This window comes from Pimephales promelas, chromosome 22 (genome assembly GCF_988280905.1).
Source record: "Pimephales promelas chromosome 22, fPimPro1.hap1.1, whole genome shotgun sequence".
Lineage (NCBI taxonomy): Eukaryota > Metazoa > Chordata > Actinopteri > Cypriniformes > Leuciscidae > Pimephales > Pimephales promelas.
Window position 1 is genome coordinate 26,527,066 of NC_142790.1, and position 24,951 is coordinate 26,552,016.

Consider the following 24,951-nt stretch of genomic DNA (forward strand, 5'->3'; position numbering starts at 1 on the left):
TCAATGCGACTGATTTAGGTCAGTGAATTGATGCTTAGCATGTTTATGCAAATAACAGCTATAAATCACACTCTTCTCTTGAACAACAAAACTCATTTATTGCATCCAGAAAGGCTCCATACATATGACTATTAACAACAATTGCTCTATAGAAAAAGAAAATAGGATAAGGCAAGTAACAATAGAAGAAACAGCAACCAGGCATAGTAAGCGTTCACAGAAGCCGAACAGTCTTTCCCGTGACGGTCAGATAGTCTTCATCAGCAAGTGCCCTGAGGGCCTCATCAAACATGTCCTTAGTAATGGCCTGAAATTGGAGGAAAACATTAAGTTAAGATTTATAGTTGGATTGTTTTATAGTATTAATAAAATAATAATTTTAAAAAAGCATACCGCTTCTGACTGGCCACGAAGATCGTCAAACAACTGTTGGTACTTCATAGCTGGTGTTTTGCCCTTTGATTGGATGAGCTTCTTCAGGGCCTGAGCCACTTCCTCCTTGCGCTTGCGTGCTGTAGCACTCATACCTGAACAGAAACAACCAATCAAGATCATCAGACTCTCTAATTAGCATGACATTCACAGGTACTAGTTAGGAGATGATTGGTCAAAACGATCATATTTTTTTTTACAGAATATTGCAGAGCTTATTATTAATTATTTATCCATGCACATCATTATTATATACCGTGTTCTTCTCGTGACGTGTCTCAGAAGAGAGTGGGACTAAACATCATCCACAACTGACAGCAAACTTGCACTTTACAGTTTTACTCAGACATGCATCACAATAGAAAACTATTGCAACTTCCGTTTCATGCAGATTTTAAAAGGGTAATAGCAATAATTAGTATTTTTAGGGCTGTTAATTTAATGGGTTAACTTAGTTATGGAAAAAAAAAAACGTTAAAATGATTAACGCATTTAGACCTACGCATGCCATCTAAGTTTGTGTAATATAATCTGTTGAATCAAATAAAATATATTGAATCAAATAAAATAAATTGAATCAAATAAAATAAAAAAATATATATATTTTTGTAACATATATTTAATGCTTTTCTCATTTAACACAATAACGACCTTAATTTATCTTTTGGTCAGCCAAATTTGACGTGCGATTAAGTAAATGCCACATTGTGTAATTAACTAAATTCCAATTTAAATTGTTTGACAGCCCTATATCTGTACAAGTATGACTAAATTATGAGACCATGTGACTCAACTTGACCAGTAAAGACAGTTCTGTAACTCATACCTGTGGTGAGGATGGAGATATCCACAAATCCTGTCCTGGGATCAGTGGCGGACTGTTTCAGGGCCTCTCTGTGTAGTCTCTTGGCTTCCTCCACGTCGATGGTTTCGACTTTGCTTGAGAAACGAACTTTCGCGTGCGCTTCAGACAGTCTGATGAGCGACTCCAGCTGACGGGGGTACGCGGACACCATACCTCGACCGCTGCCGATCTTACGCATGTCTACATAGGCCTGCAAGGATCAAAATTAAAAATTGCAAACGTTAAATATCACATGTTACACTATACTACTGCAGGTAACTTGCCCTATATTGTGTTTATATACCTCAATAAGGGCCTGACTAGCTTCCTCGTTGAGTCGGGGATGCACTGTTGTACGAGCAAAGGCGATGTAGTCTTTCAGCACGGCCATGTCCAGATGCTCCTCTTCAATCTGCTCTTCACTCTGATAATACAGAGACACGAGATGGTGCGCGAGACGTCTGTCATACGCCTCGTCCTGAGGGTCCAGCATTAGGAAGATCAAATCAAACCTAAGAACGAGAGTTTTTTTTAGAGTTTCAACACTGATAATATTAAGAAATGTTCCTTTAGCAGCAAATCGGCATATTAGAATGATTTCTGAAGGATCATGTGACACTGAAGACTGCTGAAAACTCAGCTTTGATCACAGGAATAAATAAAATTCAAAAATAAGTTACTTTTAATTGCAAAAATATCAGAATATTAATGTTTTTACTGTATTTTTGATCGAATAAATGCAGCCTTGGTGAGCAAGAGACTTATTTTGAATGTAGACCATAATTAAATCTGATCTTGATGGATAAAACATTTCTCTCCCTACTTTAAATCCCACTCAATTGATAGAAATACATAACATTATGGACATTAACTGTTGTAAACACCATCATGTTTTGTTTATACCTGGACAGAAGTGTGTGAGGCAGCTGGATGTTTTCTATAGTCGTCTTTTTAGGGTTCCACTGAGACTCCACCGGATTGGCTGCGGCGAGGATGGATGTCCGAGCATTGAGTTGGCAAATGATCCCAGCCTACGACACACAAAAACGTTATTTTCTGTCCCAACAAAATCATTCACAAGTTATTGCGTCAAGTTACCTTGGCAATAGAGAGCGTTTGCTGCTCCATGACCTCATGCAGCACAGATCTCGTGCTGTCGCTCATCTTATCGAACTCGTCGATGCAGCAGATGCCGTTGTCACTGAGCACGAGCGCTCCGGTCTGAAGAACCAGCTGCCGGGTTTCCGGGTCCTTCATCACATACGCTGTGAGGCCGACGGCGCTGGACCCTTTCCCGGACGTGTACTGCCCGCGAGGAACGAGGTTGTACACGTACTGGAGCAGCTGGGACTTACTGGTACCCGGATCGCCACAAAGCAGGATGTTGACCTCCGCGCGGAAGTTCCCGCGGCCCGTCTGAGTGAAGTCCTTACGGGTCCCACCAAATAACTGCAACAGGATGCCCTGAAAAAAAATGCCCACCATCAACTCACATCCTGAGACACGTTAAATGATATCAGTTGTAGGAAAGACGACGAGGCAGGCTTAAAGGAATAGATCACTTTTGAAAAAACTTTTGCTGATAATTTCCTCACCCCCATGTCATCCAAGATGTCCATGTCTTTCTTTCCTCAGTCGAAAAGAAATTAAGGTTTTTGATGAAAACATTCCAGGATTTTTCTCCATATAATGGACTTCAATGGGAACCGGATGGTTCAAGGTCCAAAAGACAGTTAATAACTGTTTCAGATGCAGCTTCAAATGTCTTTAAACGATATCAGACGATGAATAAGGGTCATGCGAAACGATCTGTTATTTTAAAACCTATTCCAAAAATGTAACTTTTCTAAGGACAAATGCTAGCCTTGCTATATTCTCTGAGGCGCGTTTGCAACGTCACGTATTACGTAATTACGTTCAAAAGGTCACGGGCGACGTAGCCGAAAGTACAGAGTCAGTGTTTACAAGTTGAACGCATAGGTTGAACGTGCAAACTAGCTCAAACACCGTTTACAAAAAAAGGAATTAAAAGGAAAAACAACGATGTCGGACGATTTTGATTCTGTACTTCCGGCTACGTCGCCCGTGACCTCTTGAACGTAATTACGTATTACGTGACGTTACAAACGCGCCTCAGAGAATAGAGCAAGGCTAGCATTTGTCCTTAGAAAAGTTACATTTTTGGAATAAGCTTTGAAATGACCGATCGTTTCGCATGATAAGACCCTCATTCATCGTCTGGTGTCGTTTAAAGACATTTGAAGCTGCATCTGAAACTGTTATTAACTGTCTTTTGGACCTTGAACCATCCGGTTCCCATTGAAGTCCATTATATGGAGAAAAATCCTGGAATGTTTTCATCAAAAACCTTAATTTCTTTTCGACTGAGGAAAGAAAGACATGGACATCTTGGATGACATGGGGGTGAGGAAATTATCAGCAAAAGTTTTTTCAAAAGTGAACTAATCCTTTAACCAGTAACAATTAAAACGCACTTTCTTGATGTCCTCGTGTTCATAGATGCTGGGCGCCAGGGCAGAGGACAGGCGCTCGTAGACGTCCGGTTTTGCGGCTAGTTCTTTGAGCATGGCGACTCTGTCTTTAGTGAAGAGTTTCTGGTCACTGTCCTCGTCCAGTCCATGCAGACGCTTCTCATCCGTCTTGCGGAAGTGAATGGCGTCGATGTGGGTTTTGTACACAGACTTCACCTGGCTCTGTCGTGGGTTCAGACGCATAGGGGCGGCTCTGTAAATGCCTGAGGAGAATAACAGACATGGTTCTCTAATAATAATAATAATAATAATAATACAGAAGGAATATTTTTTTTTAACCTTTACTTAAGAAAAATAAACTAAGCCTAAAAAAAACAACTCTATATATTGTGCATGTAGCATTAGAATGATTTCTGAAGGATCATGTGACACTGAAGACTTGAGTAATGGCTGATGAAAATTTAGCTTTGCGTCGCAGAAATAAAATGAAGTACAAAAAAGTATAATATTTAACGATAAACATTACGTTAAATATTAATAATATTTCACAAAATGTGTTGTTCTGTATTTTTGGTTAAATAAATGCAGTCTTGGTGAGCAGAAGACACTTCTTTTTAAAACATAATCATCAGCGAACAACATTAAAGGGATTGTTCACCCAAAAATGAAAATGATGCATGGTTACCAACATTCTTTAAAATATCATTATTTGTGTTCAGAACAACTCTATGGTAAGTGATGACAACATTTTAATTTTTGGGAGAACGAACCTATATAAGACCACATAAAGTTGAATTGACAACAGGACGTACCAGTGATGTTTATTCGGTCTCCAGGTTGCACTTTGTCCACTAGGTCATTGTGAGCGTAGACGACTGTGGTGTGGGGCGTCTGACCTGCTGGCATGTCCTCTGGAGATTCCTGCAGTTTTATCTATGAGACATAAAAAACAGAAAAGTCCTCATTAATGCTTGCCTTCATCGATTTTAGTTTTGGTCAACTAGTAAACAAATGCCATTACAAAAGAAACCCTTTCTAAACCAGCATGTGATGTGCAAAAATAAACAACAGCACTATTTAGTTAAGTTGATAAATGAAAACAGAAGTGCTAGTACTGGTTAGGTTGAGTCACATGGTCTCATTTAAATGTAATACTTGTGGAGACCACTAGCATGAAAATCCCAACAACATCATTAACTCACCATTTGTTTGTCGGAAAAGGCAGAGCGGTTATGCACCAGTGCCATGCTGTGTGTGGTGTTGCAGTTGCGGCAGACGGCAGGTTCAGCGATGCGTCCGCGGTCCACCTCCACGCGCGTGTTAAACGCACACACCTGACAGCGGAAAAACGCCTCCTGCATCTCAGGGATCAGCTGAGAGGTGCGGATCACCATCCCGCTGATAGTGATGAGCTGGTCAATGTCTGAACGGACACCAGAGATGATGATGATGTGACGGGTGCACTCATTTATCAGTAAACATCGTCCGGCTTGCTGGGTTTCTTACCTTCAGGGTTGAGTGCGCGCATGTTTCTGGTTTTCACAGCGCTGTAGGGACGCACCTGGATCTGATGCTCCAACACGGAGTCTGGGAAACGGTCAAAGAAGAGCTCATTGACCGCCATGTCGAAAGTGGGGATGACTTCCTGTAAGGATAAGAGTGAAAGACTTTCAGTACTCAAAGTGACAATATAATAAACTAGGGGTTCATGCTTTTTAAAGAAATCTCTTCTGCTCACCAAGGCTGTATGTATTTGATCAAAAATTCAGTAAAAACTGTAATATTGTGAAATTTAAACATATTTATCCCTGTGACTAGGGCTGTCAAACCACGATTAATCGCATCCAAAATAAAAGTTTGTGTTTACATAATATATGTGGGTGCACTGTGTATAATTATTTTATATATATAAATACACACACATGCTTGTATATATTTAAGAACTATTTTCATGTATATACTGTATATAGATTTATATATAATTTATTTTATATAGAAATATTAATATTTTATATATAAATAATATTTTTTTCTTAAATATACATGCAAGTGTGTGTATTTTTATATATACAAAATAATTATACACAGTGCACCCACATATAATATGTAAACACAAACTTTTATTTTGGATGCGACAGCCCTACCTGTGACACAAAGCTCCAGTCATTACTCCAGTGTCACATGATCCTTCAGAAATCATTCTAATATGCTGATTTGCTGCTCAAGAAACATTTATTATTACTATCAATGTTGAAAAAAGTTGTGCTGCTTCATATTTTTGGTGGAAACCAAATTTTTTTCAGGATTCTTTGATAAGTCCAAAAAAACATTTAATTGAAATATAAATCTTTTGTAACATTATATATAAATGTCTTTACTGTCACTTTTAATCAATTTAATGAATCCTTGTGGAATAGAATTACTAATTTCTTAAAATATATATATTTTAAGAAATTTTTCTAAACATTTCTAAACAGACCTACAGCCTGGTCCGTGGGTCAGATTGTTTTCTCGCCACAAGCGACTCTCCACCTGGTTCAGGTGATCGTGGACCAATTGTTTTGGTGAGAATCTGAGCGTGTCCATATATGCCAAAATTAATTAATTTAAACTAAAGCAGAAAATGCACCAGGTCCCGAATCAAACACTCCAAACGAGTCAGGTGGGAAAACGCAATTACTGAGACTAATCTTTTGAACAGTAGCATCAATTTGTGAATATTGGGCTGATTTCACCAGTTGGTCTTACCTGCGGATAACAGATCAGCTGGCGGTAGAGATCAGCGTCAAACGTCTGAATGTGACTGCAGTTCACATTCAATACCGGCTCTCCAACAACACTGATCTGAGAACACAAACAAATCTTCAATGTTATTACACAAGAACTGGATATTAAGGATTTTGCATGACCAAACATGAACTACTTCATATCCAAGCGGCCACTTTTGAGCGTTTCTAATGAGCACTGCACGTCTCACCTCATCCAGTTTCTGCATATAGAGAGGCTCATTCAGATCCAGACCAGCATTCTCATCCTCTTTGGAGTCGGGGTCTGTGAAATGCTGAAGGAAACGCTGAAAAAACAATACAGATACTCAACAAAAGGTCATTTAGCCATGGACAAGACAAGCTTTTTGTCAGTCATCTGTGGATGGGTGTAGTCCCTCAGACTTCAGCCACACCTGAAACTTCTCCTTGCAGGTTCCCACATTGACATCAGTCCCCCAGATCACCAGCCTCTGTCCCGCTGCTCCTGTCCCCTGTTCACTGCCGGCCGCTGCGTCTCCAGATGGCTGAAAATCACCACACAATAGCGATTTTTATGAATGTGATTGTTCTGTATTTATATGAATTAGTATTATTTTACCACAATATGCTATTGCAGTTAATATCTGTATACTATCTATATACTATTATATTGATAATAATTTGAATTAACTTAATATTCTCAGTGTTCATTTTAAATTTGAAGTAATTTTGTTATTACGTTATTTTTAATTCAGTTTTTATTTCCAGTTTGCAATTTTACTGCTTCAAATGAAAAGAAACAACATTTCTCGTTTTAGTTTCATTTATATTTTACTTTGGCTTTTTTTTCCTCCACTGAACAAATGTTTTTAGTTAAAGATAATCCAAATATGGATTTCTACATTTTTCAACCTTAATTATGACCCAGCACATTCGTGTTCTTGCAATGATATATTTCTTTCTTTATTATTATTTTTTTTACTTTAATTTGTTGAATTTTTAGAATTTAAATAATAAAATTATCATTTTGAATAATACCAAATACCGTTTTTTATTTTTATATAGTCATGTGAATGGGAAAAAAAAAGTTGTTGTCTTTAATCACACCCTGATTGAAGCTCATGAAAAAAACACAGTAAAATATTAAAACTTATAAGACCATAAATATTCATATTTAAGGTTTTAGGTTTTAAAGGGATAGTGAACCCAAAAACATATTTTGAATTTTTTTATAATAATTTAATAATAATTAGGGCTGTCGAACGATTAATCGCATCCAAAATAAAAGTTTGGGTTTACATAATATATGTGGGTGCACTGTGTATAATTAATTTATATATATATATATATATATATATATATATATATATATAAACACACACATGCTTGTATATATTTAAGAAATATTTACATGTATATACTGTATATAGATTTATATATAATTTATATTATATAAATATTTTATATATCATTTTTTTTTCTTAAATATAAATGCATGTGTGTGTATTTATATATACAAAATAATTATACACACTGCACCCACATATATTATATAAACACAAACTTTTATTTTGGATGCGATTAATCATTTGACAGCCCTAATAATAATTCATTACATTTATGTAGAGCGTTTCTCTGCACTCAAAGCGCTTTACATGGAAGGGGTGAATCTCCTCACTATTTGAGAGAAAAATCATTTTCCAACTATTTCCTCCAACAGAACACTAAAACTCACACAGGTTTGGAACAAATTGAGGGTGAGTATATTACAAAAAAAATATTTTTGGTGAACTATCCCTTACATTTATTAAAAACACACCCAGAGAGTCAAAAATGAAAAGATTCAACTCTAAAACTAAACGACAAACAATAAGGACTTTCCCTCACCGGCTCGGAGTGCATGTCGACCTGCGGGGCTTTCCGCACGGATCCCAGGTCGGGCCGCTGCCGTGCCGGTGTCCCGCGTATGCCGCTGCGGGGCGTTCCTTCCACCCTGGAGCTGGGAGTGCCGTACATCAGCGGAGAACTGGCATCGATCTCACTCTGCAGGACTGGATGAAACAAATCCTGATGTTTAGACACCTTCCCCAAATTCAAATGCACGAGCAATTCATTTCAATGCAAATATGATGTTGAGTTTGAGTCATACCAGAGCGTGGAGCCATAGGACTGGAGAACAGCGAGGCGTCCATGGCTGGAGATGTGGGCATGGGCTGAAGCTCTGTGGACGTGTCATGGGCTCTGGAGCGCTGAGACGGCGGCGAGAGGGGGTCCTCACTCGCGGCTGCAAACACACAAACCTGGTTAGCAACGGTCAAAGACAAACATCATGACAAAATACTATGAATTAAAAAACACATGGTGTGGACTCACGGGTCGGAGGGTCTCTCTTACGGCTCTGAGATGATGGTGAAGACATCTTGACTCAAAACTGAAAAGTTAACTCAAAATTAGTGACCTGGAACCAAAATTCAGTTCAATGATTTCTAAATTTGAATAATTAAATATTACATTATATAAACAATTTAATTTAAACTTAATTTCATTTCATATAAATTCTAATAGCTGCATGTTTAGGTACCACTTTATTTTGCAGTGTCCTTGTTAACATTACATGCACTTACCATTATAATAACAGTAAATTATGCATAATTGCATAAGCCCATAGTACGTACATGTTGTTGATTAATATAACTAAGTTCTTAAACATTAAAATTACACTGTAATAGTGACATTTAAAAATACAGTCTAGCATAATATATATATATAAATAAATGGCCTATAATTTGTATAGTTCTTATGAACTGTCAATATTTTTGTCCTATGATTTTTTCCCCCAAAAGGAAACATATTAGATCATTGTCACATTACTCTGCGATACCTTTAAGAAAAATGTCAATGAATCACAAAAGTTAATAGAAACAAATGATAAACACTAATTTTGTCAACAGACTCAATAATTCTGATGTTAGCATGAGATTCACAGGGAATAAATCAGACACAGACTTCACATTTAAAAAGTGTAAATCAACACAAAAGAACATAACTAAGATTACGTAAACACACCTGGGAAATAAATATGTGGTTTTATTAAGAAGGTAAGAAGGATGAATAGAAACTTTGCAACAGTGAATGCGACCAGCAGCAGCAGCACGCTGCATCTCATACAATGACATTACCGAGTCTTTAAACTAGGATACAAAATAACCGTTATTTTAAACCGTAACACACTATGTTAACGCCCGGTTGATCAAAATCAGTTTCAGGTCCTCGTGATTACGTTTACTTAATTAAAATACGGTTAGTTTATAACACATCATAACACTTACCGTTCGCACTGTTTCCCTTCCGATGTGAACGGTGGCGCGAAACTGACTGTGACGTAAATTTCGCGGGGAAATTTTGACCAACCAAGAATAGGCTCCTCACTATCAGTCTAGAGGGGGAGAAGCGCGATACGTGGATACATTAATTATATAACAAATCGTTATTTCTTAGATTACGCAATAAAATTGCAATTACATATGTTTATCATGAAAGAAATGTATTTTTCAAACGTTCTTAATTGCAGAATGACGATTATAGAAGGGGCGACATAAACGAATCCCACCAACGGTTTGGTATAGTCCGACATTTTCGCGGGAAAGAACATCAACGCAGAGTAAACAGAGGTAATTCCCCTGACATCCACTAGATGTCTATGTGGTTGACAAGATAAAGTGCCCCAATGAGCCAAATGTAGTAGGCTAGTTGTATGTATTTAGAAAACGATTTTCTTTTGATTTCCTTTGCTTTAATCGAACTCTTTGTTGTATTTTGTAATATTGTTTTTGTACTGAATTTGTACGCTTCTAAAATAAAATAAACACCCAGATGAAAAGAACAGATGTGGTATTTCAGCTCACACCAGACACTACTACTACACGATATCATAATAACAATAATAATAAACCAATTTTATTTATTTATGTATGCTGTTAATGGCGCATTATTAAATTAGTTTTCTCTAACCGATCCTTTGTACGCATGCATACCCATTCAAACACGTCAACATATATATATATATATATATATATATATATATATATATATATATATATATATATATATATATATATTAAGATTTTCTTTAATGTCCCCGAAGGAAAATTAGTTTTGGACAAAAATAAAAACTCATAAGTTTGTTTTTCAATGCTTTCATTCGTATTTATACATGTTGGTAGTGGCGCATTCAAACATGTCCCACAAAAACAAAGTTTTTAAAGTTCGTTTTCAATTTTTTTATTCGTATTTACACGAGTATATTGGTAGTGACGCATTAAATGACTTTCACTTCCACACATGCATACGCATTCAAACATGTCCTGCTCCAACACCAAGTTCTGACAGCTCTTCTTGAAGTGTGTCTTCTGGTAGGCGTTCATGCACACCCGACTCTCCTCAAATAGGAGCCCGGGCGGAACACGTGACAGCCTCTGGACATTCACTGGCTTCTGGAAGGGGGCGTTTTCGCTGTGACGCAAGCCGAGCGCTGGTACTTATGCACGAGGACGGCGAAGTTTCGATAGAGAGCTACGAGGACTTTAACACCTGTGCCCGAGACAGCCAGACTTTTGGAGATACGCGCTGGTTGCGCGGAACAGGGTGTGATTGCTCGAGACGCTTTTGGGGTTTTTCTTTTAAGCTGCCAGTGGACTCGGAAGGGATCTGCTGATTTTGGTACCATCTGAGTGAGTTTCGCTACGTCCATGTCTGACATATACAACCTGGACTCGCAGTGCGTAACGCCACCATGCAACATGAGCTGGGCCATGGAGCCTGCCAATTTCTATGATAATAAAGTGATGCCAGGGGATGCCAAACCAGGGGGCGAGCATGGCACGTCCCAGGACAATAACAACAACAACAACTGCAGCAGCAGCATGATGGAGCTCAATAATGCTCCTGCCATCTACGACGACGAGAGCGCGATCGACTTCAGCACCTACATCGAGTCCATGTCCACGGTCCCGCTGGAGATCTGCAACGACGAGCTCTTTGCAGACCTGTTCAACAACACCATGAAGCAAGAAAAACCCGACTTTTACGCGCAGAGCATCGATGGCTTTGCGCAAAAGAGCTCGGAGAGGCTCCAGCAGCACCAGGACTTGGGGGGGTTTGGCAAGGGCACGTTTTGCGCAGCGATCAAGAGGGAGTCGGACTGGAGCGACAGCGACCAATCCTCGTCCTTGCCATCTCAGATCGAGACGTGCGCGCAGACGTCCGTGAGCCTCATGCACACGGGACAGCCCACACCTCCCACCACACCTGAGCCAGAACCCGTTAGCCACAGGAGGCCGGGCAAGGAAAAGGGCAAAAAGACTGTCGACAGACACAGCAACGAGTATCGGCAGCGGCGCGAGAGGAACAACATCGCCGTGCGTAAAAGCAGGGACAAGGCGAAGCAGCGCAACATGGAGATGCAGCACAAGATGATCGAGCTGAACGCGGAGAACGAGCGCCTGCACAAAACGATCGATCACCTGTCGCGAGAACTGGGCAGCCTCAGAAACTTCTTCAAACAGAGACCCGAACTTTCGTTTGGGACGGCGGCGCGCGCGGCTGTTGACAGTCGGTGACGCGCGTCGGAGAGCCTGCCAAAACATACCTCAGTGAACTTGAATTACAATGTTCTTCTGTAGCAGACGTGCATTAAGTTACGCATTGGATGATGGACTTGTGATTATTCTTCTTGTGAATGTTTTTGTATTCTAAATTATTACAGAAAAAAAGGCTTCATATATGTTTTTATGGTACTTGTTTTATAATTCCCCCAAACTTCGTATTAATGCCAGAGCATGTTTGAAATTGTACAGTGTGTACAAATGTATAATAAAACGACGTCAAATTTCAAAAAGATCCATATGTGAACGCGCATGTTTGCACGGGGGCGGGTCTGGGGGGGGCGTGGTCCTGTGAAAGGTCCAGCTGTCAATCAGTTCAACGATTGATTATGGGTTTACATGGGTAAAGTAATGTTTGCGGTAAACATTAGAGACACATTCGTGTTTTGTTCTACAACATATACTATGCTGTCAGGCGTCAAGGCAATTTTTTTGCTTCTAAGTTGGTAAGAAAAGGGCTACAGCTACCATTTAAGTGCTTAATGAATTGAACAGCAATTTACATAAAAACAAAAACAATGGTATTCACATGTGAAGCATACTTAATGTATTTATTGCTTACAAATATTTATAAATGTTCTTTTACTTCAAAGTCATTTGTCGTCAACTGTTTTATAGTAGTTTACAGGCCCTAGAGAGCACTTTAGAATCAATTCGCTGACGTAAATAATCATTAACCATAATACAAATGTCCACACAGCATATGTGATATACAAATGACCAGAGTATTGTTGCAGTGTAATGATTATCAGTGAGTCAAGAAGTAGGAATAAAATTATCAGTCAAAATAATCAGTTATCAGACATATAAAAATTATCTTTTGAAATGGTTGTGGGGAAAAACCCCTCACCTTTAATGAAAATGACTTCAGTTATTTGGAGGCAAAACACTTTTAATTTATAGTGAATGTACTGTCATAGAGAGCAATACATCAATAAGGCAGATCAGAGCTTCTTTTTTTGTTCAAATAATTTCACTTAAATCACCGTAATGTGGCTAGAAGCAACTTTTGGCAATTGATTGACAACAACAAAGGTATTTTATCAGCTTATACTGGGCATCACATGAGCATCTTTCATTTGAATATTAATTTGATTGTGGTTTGAAAACTACAGGGTCCAGAATGATCGTTCAGAAAGTAATTTGGTTCAGGTGGTGGAGTTCTTCTGGCACTATGCTCTTTTTTCATTTGTTTATTTACATTCATTTGGAAGTAAGGCAAGACACAATATCAACATATAAGTGTGCTAGTCAGTGCAGGTCAAAGGATAACTCCTCCAAACCCATCCAAACTGTGTGACTTCTGTTCACCACGTGGACTAAGGTGCTGAGAGGACCGATTTCCGACCCAAGAACATTTTCCACACTGTAACCCTGTCAAAGAAACAGATCACACAAAACAAACAAACAATTAACTCTCAATTAAAAACTGAAACAGAGTGACTTCTGTCTAGGCCAGAATCTTACCTCAGGACACCTTGTCAAATTCAGGAGAGAATTAATGGTCTTCTGCTGCAACTGAAACATGCACATGAATGCATTAATATCATCATTTGAGTCACACAATGTGCCAGGAATACTGTGTGAAACATTAATATTTTCTGTACAGACTGAAATCATTTAGACTCAGGAAATCAACCCTGTCTGACCCCGTCTAATCGAGCATTTGGAGAAATTTGCACTTAGAAAAGATCATCCAAAGGCTTTATTTATGTAAATGCATTGCTTCTTTTAGAGGAAGATAGTTGTATCAATCAAACGCATTAAATAATAGCTTTGCATTAAAGGGATAGTTCACTTTGAAATAAATTTTTTATACGTTTTAGCTTACCTCAAGTCGTTTAAATTTAGATATTTTTAGGTCAAACCGTTCGTGTCTGTCAGTCATATAATGGAGGTCTATGGTCACCACCTCAAAGAGCATGCACAGAGAAGTCCAGATTAAACATGATTTAATGACTCGTAAATGTAAGCACACATTGATGGCCTAAGACACGAAACGAGCGGTTTGTGTGTGAAAATGAACAGTATTTATATCGTTTTTACCTCTTTACAGCCACAAAGCGCCAACGCCCTCAGATGACTTGGACGTTGCGGTGATTACAAGAGGTAAAAACGATATAAATACTGTTCGTTTTCTCACACAAACCGCTCGTTTCGTGTCTTAGGCCATCAATGTGTGCTTACATTTACGAGTCATTAAATCATGTTTAATTGGGACTTCTCTGTGCATGCTCTTTGAGGTGGTAACCATAGACCTCCATTATATGACTGACAGACGAGAACGGTTTGACCTAAAAATATCAAAATTGAAACTACTGCGGAACTATCCCTTTAATTTAGACTTTATTAAGACAATCAGTCTTGGTGCTTCTTGAAGAAACAAGTGAAAATAATAATAAAAAGCAATCTGACATTTAAGAGCAGAATGCATAAACGTTCCCTTTCATGCATCAGTTACTCAGTGGTCCAAAATAGTATAGTATGCTTCATAAGTTTATTCCAGTTCTGTGGGTGTGAAGCACATGTCTGATAACACACGAGAGGTATCTTGTTAAATCTGTTCCATAATATGCAGCCCTCCGCTATCGCTGAAATTTCCAGGAAATAAAACAGAGTGAAGATAAACTCTCGATGACACACTAGTTTCTGCACGAGTGATTAAATCATGCTAGCTTCACTTTCTTGAGTGTTTATGTTCGTCCTTCTAACGTAATTTGAGATGTAGATACAGACGTCTTAGAGTCTGTTTTTAAGAGAGTAACATTGGAATCTCACCAAACCCATCTCGAGGAGGCCATATTTCACATAAAATGCAGTGATTTTTGGACCTAATTACGCATAATGTGAAATATTGCATTTACATAACTGTAATGAGAATGATATATTTATTCCTACTATGTGAATAAAGGTTTTCTACATAAAGCAGGTGAAAGCATCTCACCTTGACTTTGACAGTGCAGTGGCTCAGTGAGGAGCAGCTCAGAAACACCTCCAGCTGCATCTTTATGGTCGCTTCATCCATCACTGCTCCACATGCCAAACACAGGAATCCTTTCCTAGGAACCGGCACACCAACAAAGATGCAATTTTTATAGTTGTTATTTTTCAGTTTGAGGGCTTAAAGGCACCATGATTCATCACTTCGGCTTTGCTATTACACTGGAATGTGAAAACAATTTAGCCGTGCAGTGGATTGTGGTTAAACTCAAGTAATGGAGGGATCTTACACGTTAACTCTAAACAGACACAGGTCAACAAACTTATGGACCGGATAAGACGAACACATGCATCCGGCATTCAGTGAAGTCGACCTATTTTACTTCTATAATCTGAGTGAAACAAGACATTTAATGTATGGGACTTCACATGCACATAAATTAGCCAATTACAACCAATCATAATAGAGCTCATTTAAATACAGAAGTTGAAAAAGCGCACTGTTTAAAATCACCATCAAATAGAAATTATTTTTATGGAATATTAAAGCATTTATCATAACTGATCTATCATTTTTTTGTTTAATTCATGTGCCTTTATCTTTAATTAATAACTTCCTCTCCCTCTTGCCTCACTTTTCTCTAATGACGCGTTTATTGGCGTGAGGGCGGGGCAACCTGTCACTCAATCAATTCCACATGGGCAAAATCAGATCCTGCACTTGTTCTCTTTTTGGTTGAGAAGCCAATTCACTAGGACATATGGAAGAAAGTCCGTTTCATAACGACTTTAATCTTCAGGCTCAAGGAGAATGGTGAAAAATGGTCATGTCAACCTACATCATAAGTGTTTTTTGTGGCTTCGGGAACAAAATAAAATGCCACAAACATGTCCCCAATAATGTACTTTGGGAAAACTCAATTTCCTAACTTGGTAAAGAACGCAGTTGGGACTCAATAAACACTTCATTTTATTAGATGACACAAGAAGGAATTTGCAGCTGTGATGCTGCTGAAATAATGTCTCTAGGCATTTCTACACAACATTGGTAATGAATTGGCACAGTGCTAAACACTTTAAGAGAACAGTTCTTAAAAGAACCATTTATTTAATTATTATTATTGTGAACAACATTTCTCTAATCTAAAGAACCTTGTGTGCAATGGAAAGTTTCAATGGATCTTATATGTTCTTTATGGAACTGTAGATACCAATAAAAAACCTTTATTTCTAAGAGTGTCCCCATGTCCCTACCACTGTCAAAGCTGTAGGCTGGCGATCACTTAGGATTGTTTCTTGTCTTTAAAGTTCACTGGTTTGGACTTGGAACCGGTCTAGCACAGAACTTTGGACTTACTGTTTTTCTCGAGTCTCTAATCGGCAACTCTCACAGCGGCTGCAGGTGGGCCAGGAGAACGCTGTGCTCTCGTCCACTGCCACAATCACACCTGCACATTAACATATGCAAATCACAGTCATTACACTGACTAAAATCACTTTGCTGGATGATTACAGGATAAACCATGCATAGTGTTAGTATCTAACAAAGTTATATGTAATAATAAATAGTTTACTAGTTTCCATTTGCTACTTATGAATAAGCCCATTCTGTTATTTTTACTACTTACTGAGTAAATTAGCTGACTACTGCTATTTTTACACTTCTGATTTACCCCCAAAAAGCCAATACTTCTGTGAAATGATGAAATACTATAACCAAAGGAATCATGGCAACATCAGCACATAATTAAATAGTTCGTTCTTCAAACTTCTGAGAACTTTCAAATTTAGGACATTTTCTGTCAAATAACATCACGCAAGCATATAACATAAAACATAACATATAACAACATAACATTTAACATATAACATAACATATATAACATAACACCACACATAACACATATCATATAACATAACACATAACAACATCATGGCAACATCAGCACATAATTAAATAGTTTGTTCTTCAAACTTCTGAGAACTTTCAAATTTAGGACATTTTCTGTCAAACAACATCCCGCAAGCAGTAACACGCAGCACACAAGGACACATCTATGTTAGATAATACACAACAGGCAGAGTGATAAGACCCCTGCATGAACCTCTGCTCTCTGGAGAATCCTCCGGCACACAGCCAGAAGCTGAAGTTGCTGACCACTGCAGAAGATTATTGGAGCTTGTTACACTTTTGAGTCAGATGATTTGTCTTATCTGCAGGGTGAAAGAGATTCAAAGTCTAACATGGAGTGTCAAATATCACATTTCTGTTCTTCAACAGGACACGGAACAACCTGAACATAATGTCTGCATGAAACCTGTGAGAGCGTCAGTGTGGAATAACATAACATATAACATAATATATATATAATATATCAAATAACATAACATGTATCATATAACATATAACATAACATATATCATACATCACATAACATAACATATATCATATAACATAACATATATCATATAACATAACATAACATATATCATATAACATATATCATAACATATATCATACAACATAACATATAACATAACATATATCATATATGGTATAACATATAACATAACATATAACTTAACATATATCATATATTATATAACATATAACATAACATATATCATATAACATAAAATATATCATATAACATATAACAACATAACATATAACATAACAACATAACATATAACAACATAAAATTTAACATAACATATATCATATAACATAACATATAACAACATATAACATAAAAACATAACATTTAACATATAACAAAATATAACATTTAACATAACATTTAACATATAACATAACATATAACATATATAACATATAACATATATAACATAACATATAACATAACAACATATAACATATAACATAACACAACACATCACATCAGACCACACATATCATATAACATAAGACATAACATAACATATTGGTTTTAGTGATTATTCTCTTATTATCGCTTATTCTGCATTCGGAAAAGCGGTGAAACATTATTATTGAAAATTAACCATAATTGTGGATCATTTACAGAATAATAAAAAAAAACAATACTGTGAGATTGCATCACTTTGCATGAGTTAAACTAATATAAGAGAATGAACAGAGCACTTTGTAACAAAATGAGACTTTTATATCTCAAAACCGGGCAAAAAGACAACTTTCCTTCAGTGTGGGGGAGAAAGATCTTTAAAAAGGAAAAGCACATGACAAACCACAAGAAGGTCCCTAACAAAGCATCAAGAACAAAGCCTGAGCCAACAAACAACTGGTTTCGGTTAAATGGACAAACATCTTGTATACCCCGGAGATCTGGTTCTGTCAGGCTGGACCGCACCAACTCAAAAACAGGGGAGGCTATGGGGGGAATATACCAACCTGTGACAGAGCACAGAGAGAAGGGGAGGGTTTCTGGACCCAGGTGATCCAGTATTATGGGCTGTGGTATGGAGAAAGACGGGTCCTCTGGTTCCAGTTGGATTACTGTCTGATCCCAGCAGAATATCTGACCTGGTTTAGTGAAAAGGAGCAGTAGCATAATTAAAGTCACAGAACGTTCTTTACATGGTTTTGAAGAAAGACAACATGAAGATTTATGTAGGAAACCTCTAAATCTCAAAATAGTTCAGATATGAAGAAGCAGAACCAGAGCGTTTTCTGCTTGAATGGATTCCATTCAGAAGTGCTGAACTTTTCCTTAAAAAAAAAAAAACGACAAACTGAATTTTTCATGCATTAAAATCTCATGAAAACATGTCCAGGTCATATTCCTTTTTGTACCATTAAGATTATGTGACATTATTTACAATTAAGCACAAATTCAAATATGATTTGTTTTGTATTTATTTTATAAATAATTAATCATAAATAATTAAAGGAGCATTGCGGAAGTTCTGACATTTCTAACCGTTACTGACACCAGTGGCCTGACATTAGAGAAACTGCAGCCAGTCTCGTGCTCTTTCTCGGTGCGCACACTCGCACGCTCGTCGGCCGCACTAGATAAGGCTTTTTTTTTTTACTTACGAGGAGTTTCTTGGTTGCTTTTTTCCATCCGAAACAGTCCATTTGAAACACTAATGCACGTACGGATGTAAGCCCAAGTAGACGAGAACGCGAATGACGTCACATTTTGTGAATTTTCACGCCAATTCGGACCCGACTCCTCCACACACGATTGAGCCTACAGGCTGATAGAGGCAACCGTGGTGGACATGTTTGTTTCTGTTACATTATGGTTGGCTCATAACTGTAGAAATGAAGACTCTATCTTAAAGATTTTTTTAAAGTAAAAAACTACATATATCCCCTTTAAATTACTTATCTAAAATAAATGCTACCATGACGTATAAATACATTATATAAAAATATATAAGGATTTATTATAATTTATAAGCTTGATAAAATAATATTTTTTTACATTACAATAATAAGAATGCAAAGAAATCTTAACGGTCCTAAAAGTCCTAATACTATATCACTGCGATTGAATGAACCAGCAATTAGCAAGTCATTTGCACTGTCACAATAAAAAACGTGTGCACGAGAGAGTACATTCAGACAGATGATGCATTCCTGTGTGTGATGAAATACCATGCTCCTTCACTGCATCTCTGAACCTCAGAACGGGCCGTTGCTGCAGGGCGTCCAGGGCCTGTGTTACTGAGCTCCGGATCAGGCAGGACGGGTTCACACACACGGCTACGGTTCTCCTGTTTCCCTCTGTGTTTGACTCCGTTTGCAGACTAGGATCCGTCACAAACAGCAGCATTTCGCCTGTATTTGAGCTCTGCAAGACCAAGATGCATGCGGTAATCAGTGCATTTTATTGAATAAATTAATATGAACCGACTGTTCAAAGAGAGTTTGAGATTAGCACTGAAATATACAGGAAGATTTTAATGGGTAATGCACATTTTCTCTCCTCAAATATTTGGAGATAATTGATAGATTGAATAGATTGAATTTCTATACTATAATATTTATCATATTATATTAGATTTCTTTAATAAATTACAGGGATATTGGCTCTTAACATTCATATGTAAATAAAAGCTCCAATTGTTTGCATCATTTATAAAGAAATTAAATCTGTCATTATTACAGGAATAAAGCGTTTCCTTGGGCATTTTCCCAGACCGACTGTTGATTCATGTACCTACGCAGATGTGCAATGTTAAAAACAAAACACATTAATCAACTGTGTATCTACTGTCCACCTCAGTATGCAAGCATGACCCTTAACCTCAAATAAAATAAATCCCAGGTTATCAAAGTCCAGAGTCAAAGGGTTTGCGTGATCAATCACGCAGATTGTCACAGGATGATGTCACTTACGGGAAGCTAACACTAAACAGTGTGTAAAGCTTTCCAAAAGCTTTTACGAAGGTGTACAGTTTGGAAGCTTCCCTGAAGGGGGGAAGACTTGGCAAATGTAGTGGGAAAACAGCTATGGTGGGTTCTTAAGAAGACAACCCAAAGGTAAAACCTAAGGACAATTTCCCACACTCCTTAAATCAGGCATGCCCTGGTGCTTCACACAGAAAAATTAGAATATCGTGCAAAAGTTCATTTCTTTCAGTAACTCAACTTAAAAGGTTAAAAGGTAACTTGAAATATCTCACTTTGCATGTAATGAGTCTATTAGTTTCACCTTTAAAGTAGAATTACTGGAATAAATGAACTTTTGCACGATGTTCAAATTTTTCGAGTTTCACCTGTAGCTATGATGAAAATGATTATCTGATTTATGCATTTATTGCTAAAAAATAGTTTAAGAAAACATTACCAATAAATGTTTATGGACCACCGTGGCACGAAAGCTGCAACGAAATCTCAAAGATTCATCCTAAAAAACAAAGACAGAACAAGTCAGAAGTAAATCAACTTAGATTAAAAGAACATTGTTTCATGGTTTACACACAAGTCTTCTTGTTGTTAACTAAAAACAAAACTAAATCTATTTAAATAATGTAAAGCTGAAATATTTAATATATTTATAATATAATATCACATACATCGAAGCCGAAGCCCACAGTAGTCGATTGTCGAGTTCGCGCGCGCGAACGAACGAAAACAGGAAGTGAATACAGGTATGTGAGCATTTTTATTTAATATCTTTCACATCTACTGCAGTCAGATTGACCGTGGTCACTCTTAATAACACCACTCACATGGCTGTGCACTCGTAATGACAAATCAAGGATGTTTCGAGGCTAAGCGCAGGTTTAGAACTTGCCCCATCGAAATCAACAGAGTGTGAATTTTAAAAAGAGGATAACACGGTGTAGGCAAAACAGATTTTTGTCATTTTTGTCTGTACTGACAGCACTCCAAATTTACAAAAAATGAGCTCAATGTTAAAATTGACCAGAGTTCACCTTTAAGAAAGCATCTGATCATAGCAATGTGGATGTCTGCACCAGCTCTGAGTCACGTTACGTTTATTATAGTCATAGAATATATCGATCTATAAATAAATCACTGTGAAGCAAGCAGCATTACAGTATTAAACAATAAAAACAGCGTCAGTGTCTCTTTTAATTAGAATTACAACTTCAGTTTCTACTATAAAGCGACTCTCCAGTGTGTTCATGTTTTTACTCGTGGACGTCCTGAACACCTCAAAGAAGGCGGAGCCTCAGAGCCACACCTACCTATTACATCATCACCACCGACCAATGGAACTTCTAAGGTGTTTGTTTACATTTCCGGAAGGTTCGAACTTCGCTTTGGCCTGATTTAGTTTGAAATGACGTCACACAATTCGTTTTTTGATTTCACTTGAAGTATATCAGGGCCTTAACACAACTTAACTAGGCCATGTCCCAGTTTTTGCGGAATAATGAAGAATATTGTGATGTGTTCGATCCCGCAAGAAAACAGGGCTATTAGAAACACTTACTGATAAAGAGAATAAACTCCCTTTGAGTGGACTTTGTGTTTTGTAACTTTGCATTCTACTGCTCAAACAACAACAATACACACTAAGGAAAGTTGAAAATGTAAAAAGCATAATAGGTCCTCATTAAAATTCCTTGATATTTTTCAGGTTTTTCTTTTATTTTTTAAGAATGCGTGATAAAAGACGTTTCTGCCAATCCGATGCCATAATTCTGAAGCTGTACCTGAAGGATCTCTCGCAGCGTCTGAAGCACAGGTGGGCGGTACAGTGGAGATTCAGCCGGTCTTGATAACGGAACCATGTGACCCTGCTGGATGCTCAGCCTATAGCAGAAACTGGGTGGTGGGACTCGATCCTGGAATGCACAAAATGCCCTGATTATTCAAAAACAAACTAGATAGTTCAGGTGGGTCATTTAACAACACAATATGAACAAAACAACCAGATCTTGTAGGGGAAATTTGATTGAAGATGTAGTTAACATTCCTGATTCTGATCTCTAGGTCAGTGTAAAAGTCTATAGGATTTGTTGGCGATGTAATCACCTGCTATGTGACAATCTGACGTATAAAAGTAAGAGCCGGTTGATTTGAGGCATCATTCCCTCTAACTGTTCCCATACTAACTGTTGGTACGAGAAACTCCAGTAATGTTTGTATTAGCAACCACCGCTAATAAGTAATTTTGTATCTTTGAGCTATGAAGGTTTATTTCTATGTACTTTGGTTAAGTATCCAGCGTGGTGGTGGTTGTTTTGACATGATGAGCCACTGCCCAAGTGGAATCTTCCAGAAGCAGGAGGTATGTGCGATAAATATGAAGCAAACACTGCTGTGATTTATGATGTGATCTGAAGACCTACGCTGGGAGACTGTGGAAGATCGTCATCATGAGATTTTGGATCAACCGGAGGAGGCCACAAACTGTCAATCATACTGAACAGCAAAGAACATCTGCAAAGAGAAGAAGAGAGGGGGACAAAGTTTCAAACTCTGAACGTTCATATTCAGGGATCCTTCCAGAAAACGGGGAGCTAAAGGTGGAGTGTTTACAATCTCAGTCTCATTAGCTTCGGTTAGACTGACGTGCTGCCAAGTTGAGCTTCTATTGCAGATGAACTGTGTCTGCTGACAAGAATGAGATCAGTTACACTAGCAGGCTGAGGCTTGTTCACACACACACACACACACACACACACACACACACACACACACACACACACACACACACACACACACACACACACACACACACACACACACACACACACACACACACACATTCACGTAAACAGTATGTCATAAAACATTCCAGAATTAAATTATTTCTATTGAAAATGGTGAATATTTGGCAGGCTAGCTGTTGTGTTAACACTCCAATTACAAGTTTATGCGTCTAAAATAACATTTCAGACGGACTGACATATAGACAAAAGGACAGAGATCAGCTTTGTCTGTGTTCGACTTAAAAGATTAGCAGATAAACACTCCCACAATCCCACAATAATAACTGATGTGGCGTAAATAGGCAACAGGGTTATTATCGTTTACTAAACTATTAAAAACTTTTTTGTTCATTGGAATTAAGCTGAAATAAAACTAAAATTCTATTTTAAAATGTAAAAATACAGTCTTGGTAAAAAAAAATTATATATATATATTTTTTTTTACAAATTTAAATTTTTTTTAAAAGTTAAATTACTAACTGCAAATTAAACTGAAAAAATTATATAATTCTAATATAAATGCACAACTTAAAAATTAAACTAAATTGATTATTGAAAAATAAATAAAAATAAAATCTAATTCAAAATTTTAATAAAAACTATAATAGTATATAAACATTACTAAAATAACAGTGGTAAGTACAAAGCTCATATAGCTATGCTTTAGCTCATGTGGGCTTCAAAGGTTCTAGAAATTTAGTTATAGAATAAAAAAAATAGAATTTATAGAATAAACCTGGGTAATGGTCCACTTTAGACATTCTTCTAACTATAAGTAACTTTGCAACTACATGTAAACTTATCCTACTAACCCGAACCCTAGACTAACTGGAGTCTACTAATGCTATAATGAGAGTTAGTGGACATGTAGTTAACAATTTACTTATAGTTATTAGAATGTCTAAAGTGGACCACTAAAATAAATTGTAACCTAAAATGTGGCTAAAATGTGTTCATTTTAGCAGTAAGAGTCGCTATATCAGAAGTTCTTGATGTTTCATTACAAGTTCTTCAGTTCAGCTTAATAGATGTCAAGAATGATAAGATCTTTGTGGAGTTTAAAAGTGTTTTTGAGGCCTGTTTGTGCCTCAGTGCTGAATGATCTGATCATCCACAACCAGTTCCACAGCTGTCTTCATCACACTCTCTTCCTGTGACCCGCTCAACCGCCCTATCCAGTCCAGCGGGACGAGAAGCAGACTGAAATTAAGCTAGACATTTTAATGTCTTGCAGGACAGACAACCGTACTGTTCCTTTCTGGAGAAAGACGTCTATTCCTGAGCATTAACTCTAAAAAAAACCTCACCTTTCCAAGCTGAGGATTGAGATTTATGTGAAACAGCATTCAGATGTAAACAAACAAGATGAAACAAAGAGAAGATGAGCAAGATGACTGTCAGAACGTGTTCTGCAGAGACATGTTTAACCGATCCAAACATGCACAAAATGATTTATTTGTTTTTCACCAAAAATAAATAAATAAATAACTACAAATCTGCCTTCATTTACTCACTCTCACGTCATTCCAGACAGGGTTATTACCGTTAACTAAAACAAAAACTATTAAAAACATTTTTGTTAACTCAAATAATGCTGAAATAAAATAGAAATATTAAAAGAAAACTGTCAACAATACAAAACTATTAGAAATAAGTTGAAGCACTGAAATTACTGATAGGAAATAAATGAA

The 24,951-nt window shown here is 37.3% G+C and overlaps 3 protein-coding genes across 4 annotated transcripts in view; 1 reads left to right on the top strand and 2 right to left on the bottom strand.

Moving 5' to 3' along the window:
• Positions 1-73: 73 nt before the first annotated feature.
• Positions 74-10,335, bottom strand: mcm4 (minichromosome maintenance complex component 4). The gene is made up of 17 exons (XM_039684725.2): positions 9,845-10,335; positions 8,889-8,946; positions 8,665-8,799; positions 8,403-8,566; positions 6,950-7,060; positions 6,746-6,841; positions 6,517-6,612; positions 5,275-5,413; positions 4,971-5,191; positions 4,581-4,701; positions 3,772-4,031; positions 2,375-2,740; positions 2,180-2,307; positions 1,581-1,788; positions 1,259-1,487; positions 394-527; positions 74-307 (listed from the first exon to the last, which is right to left on the bottom strand). The coding sequence occupies exons 2-17, from the start codon at positions 8,932-8,934 to the stop codon at positions 215-217; spliced, it is 2,547 nt and encodes an 848-aa protein (XP_039540659.2). The 5' UTR covers positions 8,935-8,946; positions 9,845-10,335; the 3' UTR covers positions 74-214.
• A 727-nt stretch (positions 10,336-11,062) lies between these two features.
• cebpd (CCAAT enhancer binding protein delta) lies at positions 11,063-12,413 on the top strand. The gene has a single exon (XM_039684594.2). The coding sequence runs from the start codon at positions 11,264-11,266 to the stop codon at positions 12,131-12,133; it is 870 nt and encodes a 289-aa protein (XP_039540528.2). The 5' UTR covers positions 11,063-11,263; the 3' UTR covers positions 12,134-12,413.
• The window catches only part of spidr (scaffold protein involved in DNA repair), a 57,300-nt gene continuing 43,488 nt past the window's right edge, over positions 11,140-24,951 (bottom strand). For both annotated transcript variants that reach the window (XM_039684591.2, XM_089125546.1), the window contains 9 exons: positions 22,898-22,988; positions 22,259-22,390; positions 20,920-20,979; positions 19,725-19,920; positions 18,510-18,641; positions 16,476-16,566; positions 15,123-15,237; positions 13,646-13,696; positions 11,140-13,552 (listed from right to left, as the gene is read on the bottom strand). In XM_039684591.2, coding sequence (XP_039540525.2) covers positions 13,430-13,552; positions 13,646-13,696; positions 15,123-15,237; positions 16,476-16,566; positions 18,510-18,641; positions 19,725-19,920; positions 20,920-20,979; positions 22,259-22,390; positions 22,898-22,988 — 991 coding nt within the window. In that variant the 3' untranslated portion in view covers positions 11,140-13,429. The remainder of the gene's footprint in view (positions 13,553-13,645; positions 13,697-15,122; positions 15,238-16,475; positions 16,567-18,509; positions 18,642-19,724; positions 19,921-20,919; positions 20,980-22,258; positions 22,391-22,897; positions 22,989-24,951) is intronic.

Bases quoted from the DNA above. Each gene is read 5' to 3' on its own strand.
- cebpd (XM_039684594.2), top strand. From the start codon at position 11,264: ATGTCTGACATATACAACCTGGACTCGCAGTGCGTAACGCCACCATGC.
- mcm4 (XM_039684725.2), bottom strand. From the start codon at position 8,934: ATGTCTTCACCATCATCTCAGAGCCGTAAGAGAGACCCTCCGACCC. The intron at 8,567-8,664 runs GTATGACTCAAA...TGTTTCATCCAG, and splicing joins TCCTATGGCTCCACGCTCTG to TCCTGCAGAGTGAGATCGAT. The intron at 5,414-6,516 runs GTAAGACCAACT...TTATCCTTACAG, and splicing joins AGCTGATCTGTTATCCGCAG to GAAGTCATCCCCACTTTCGA.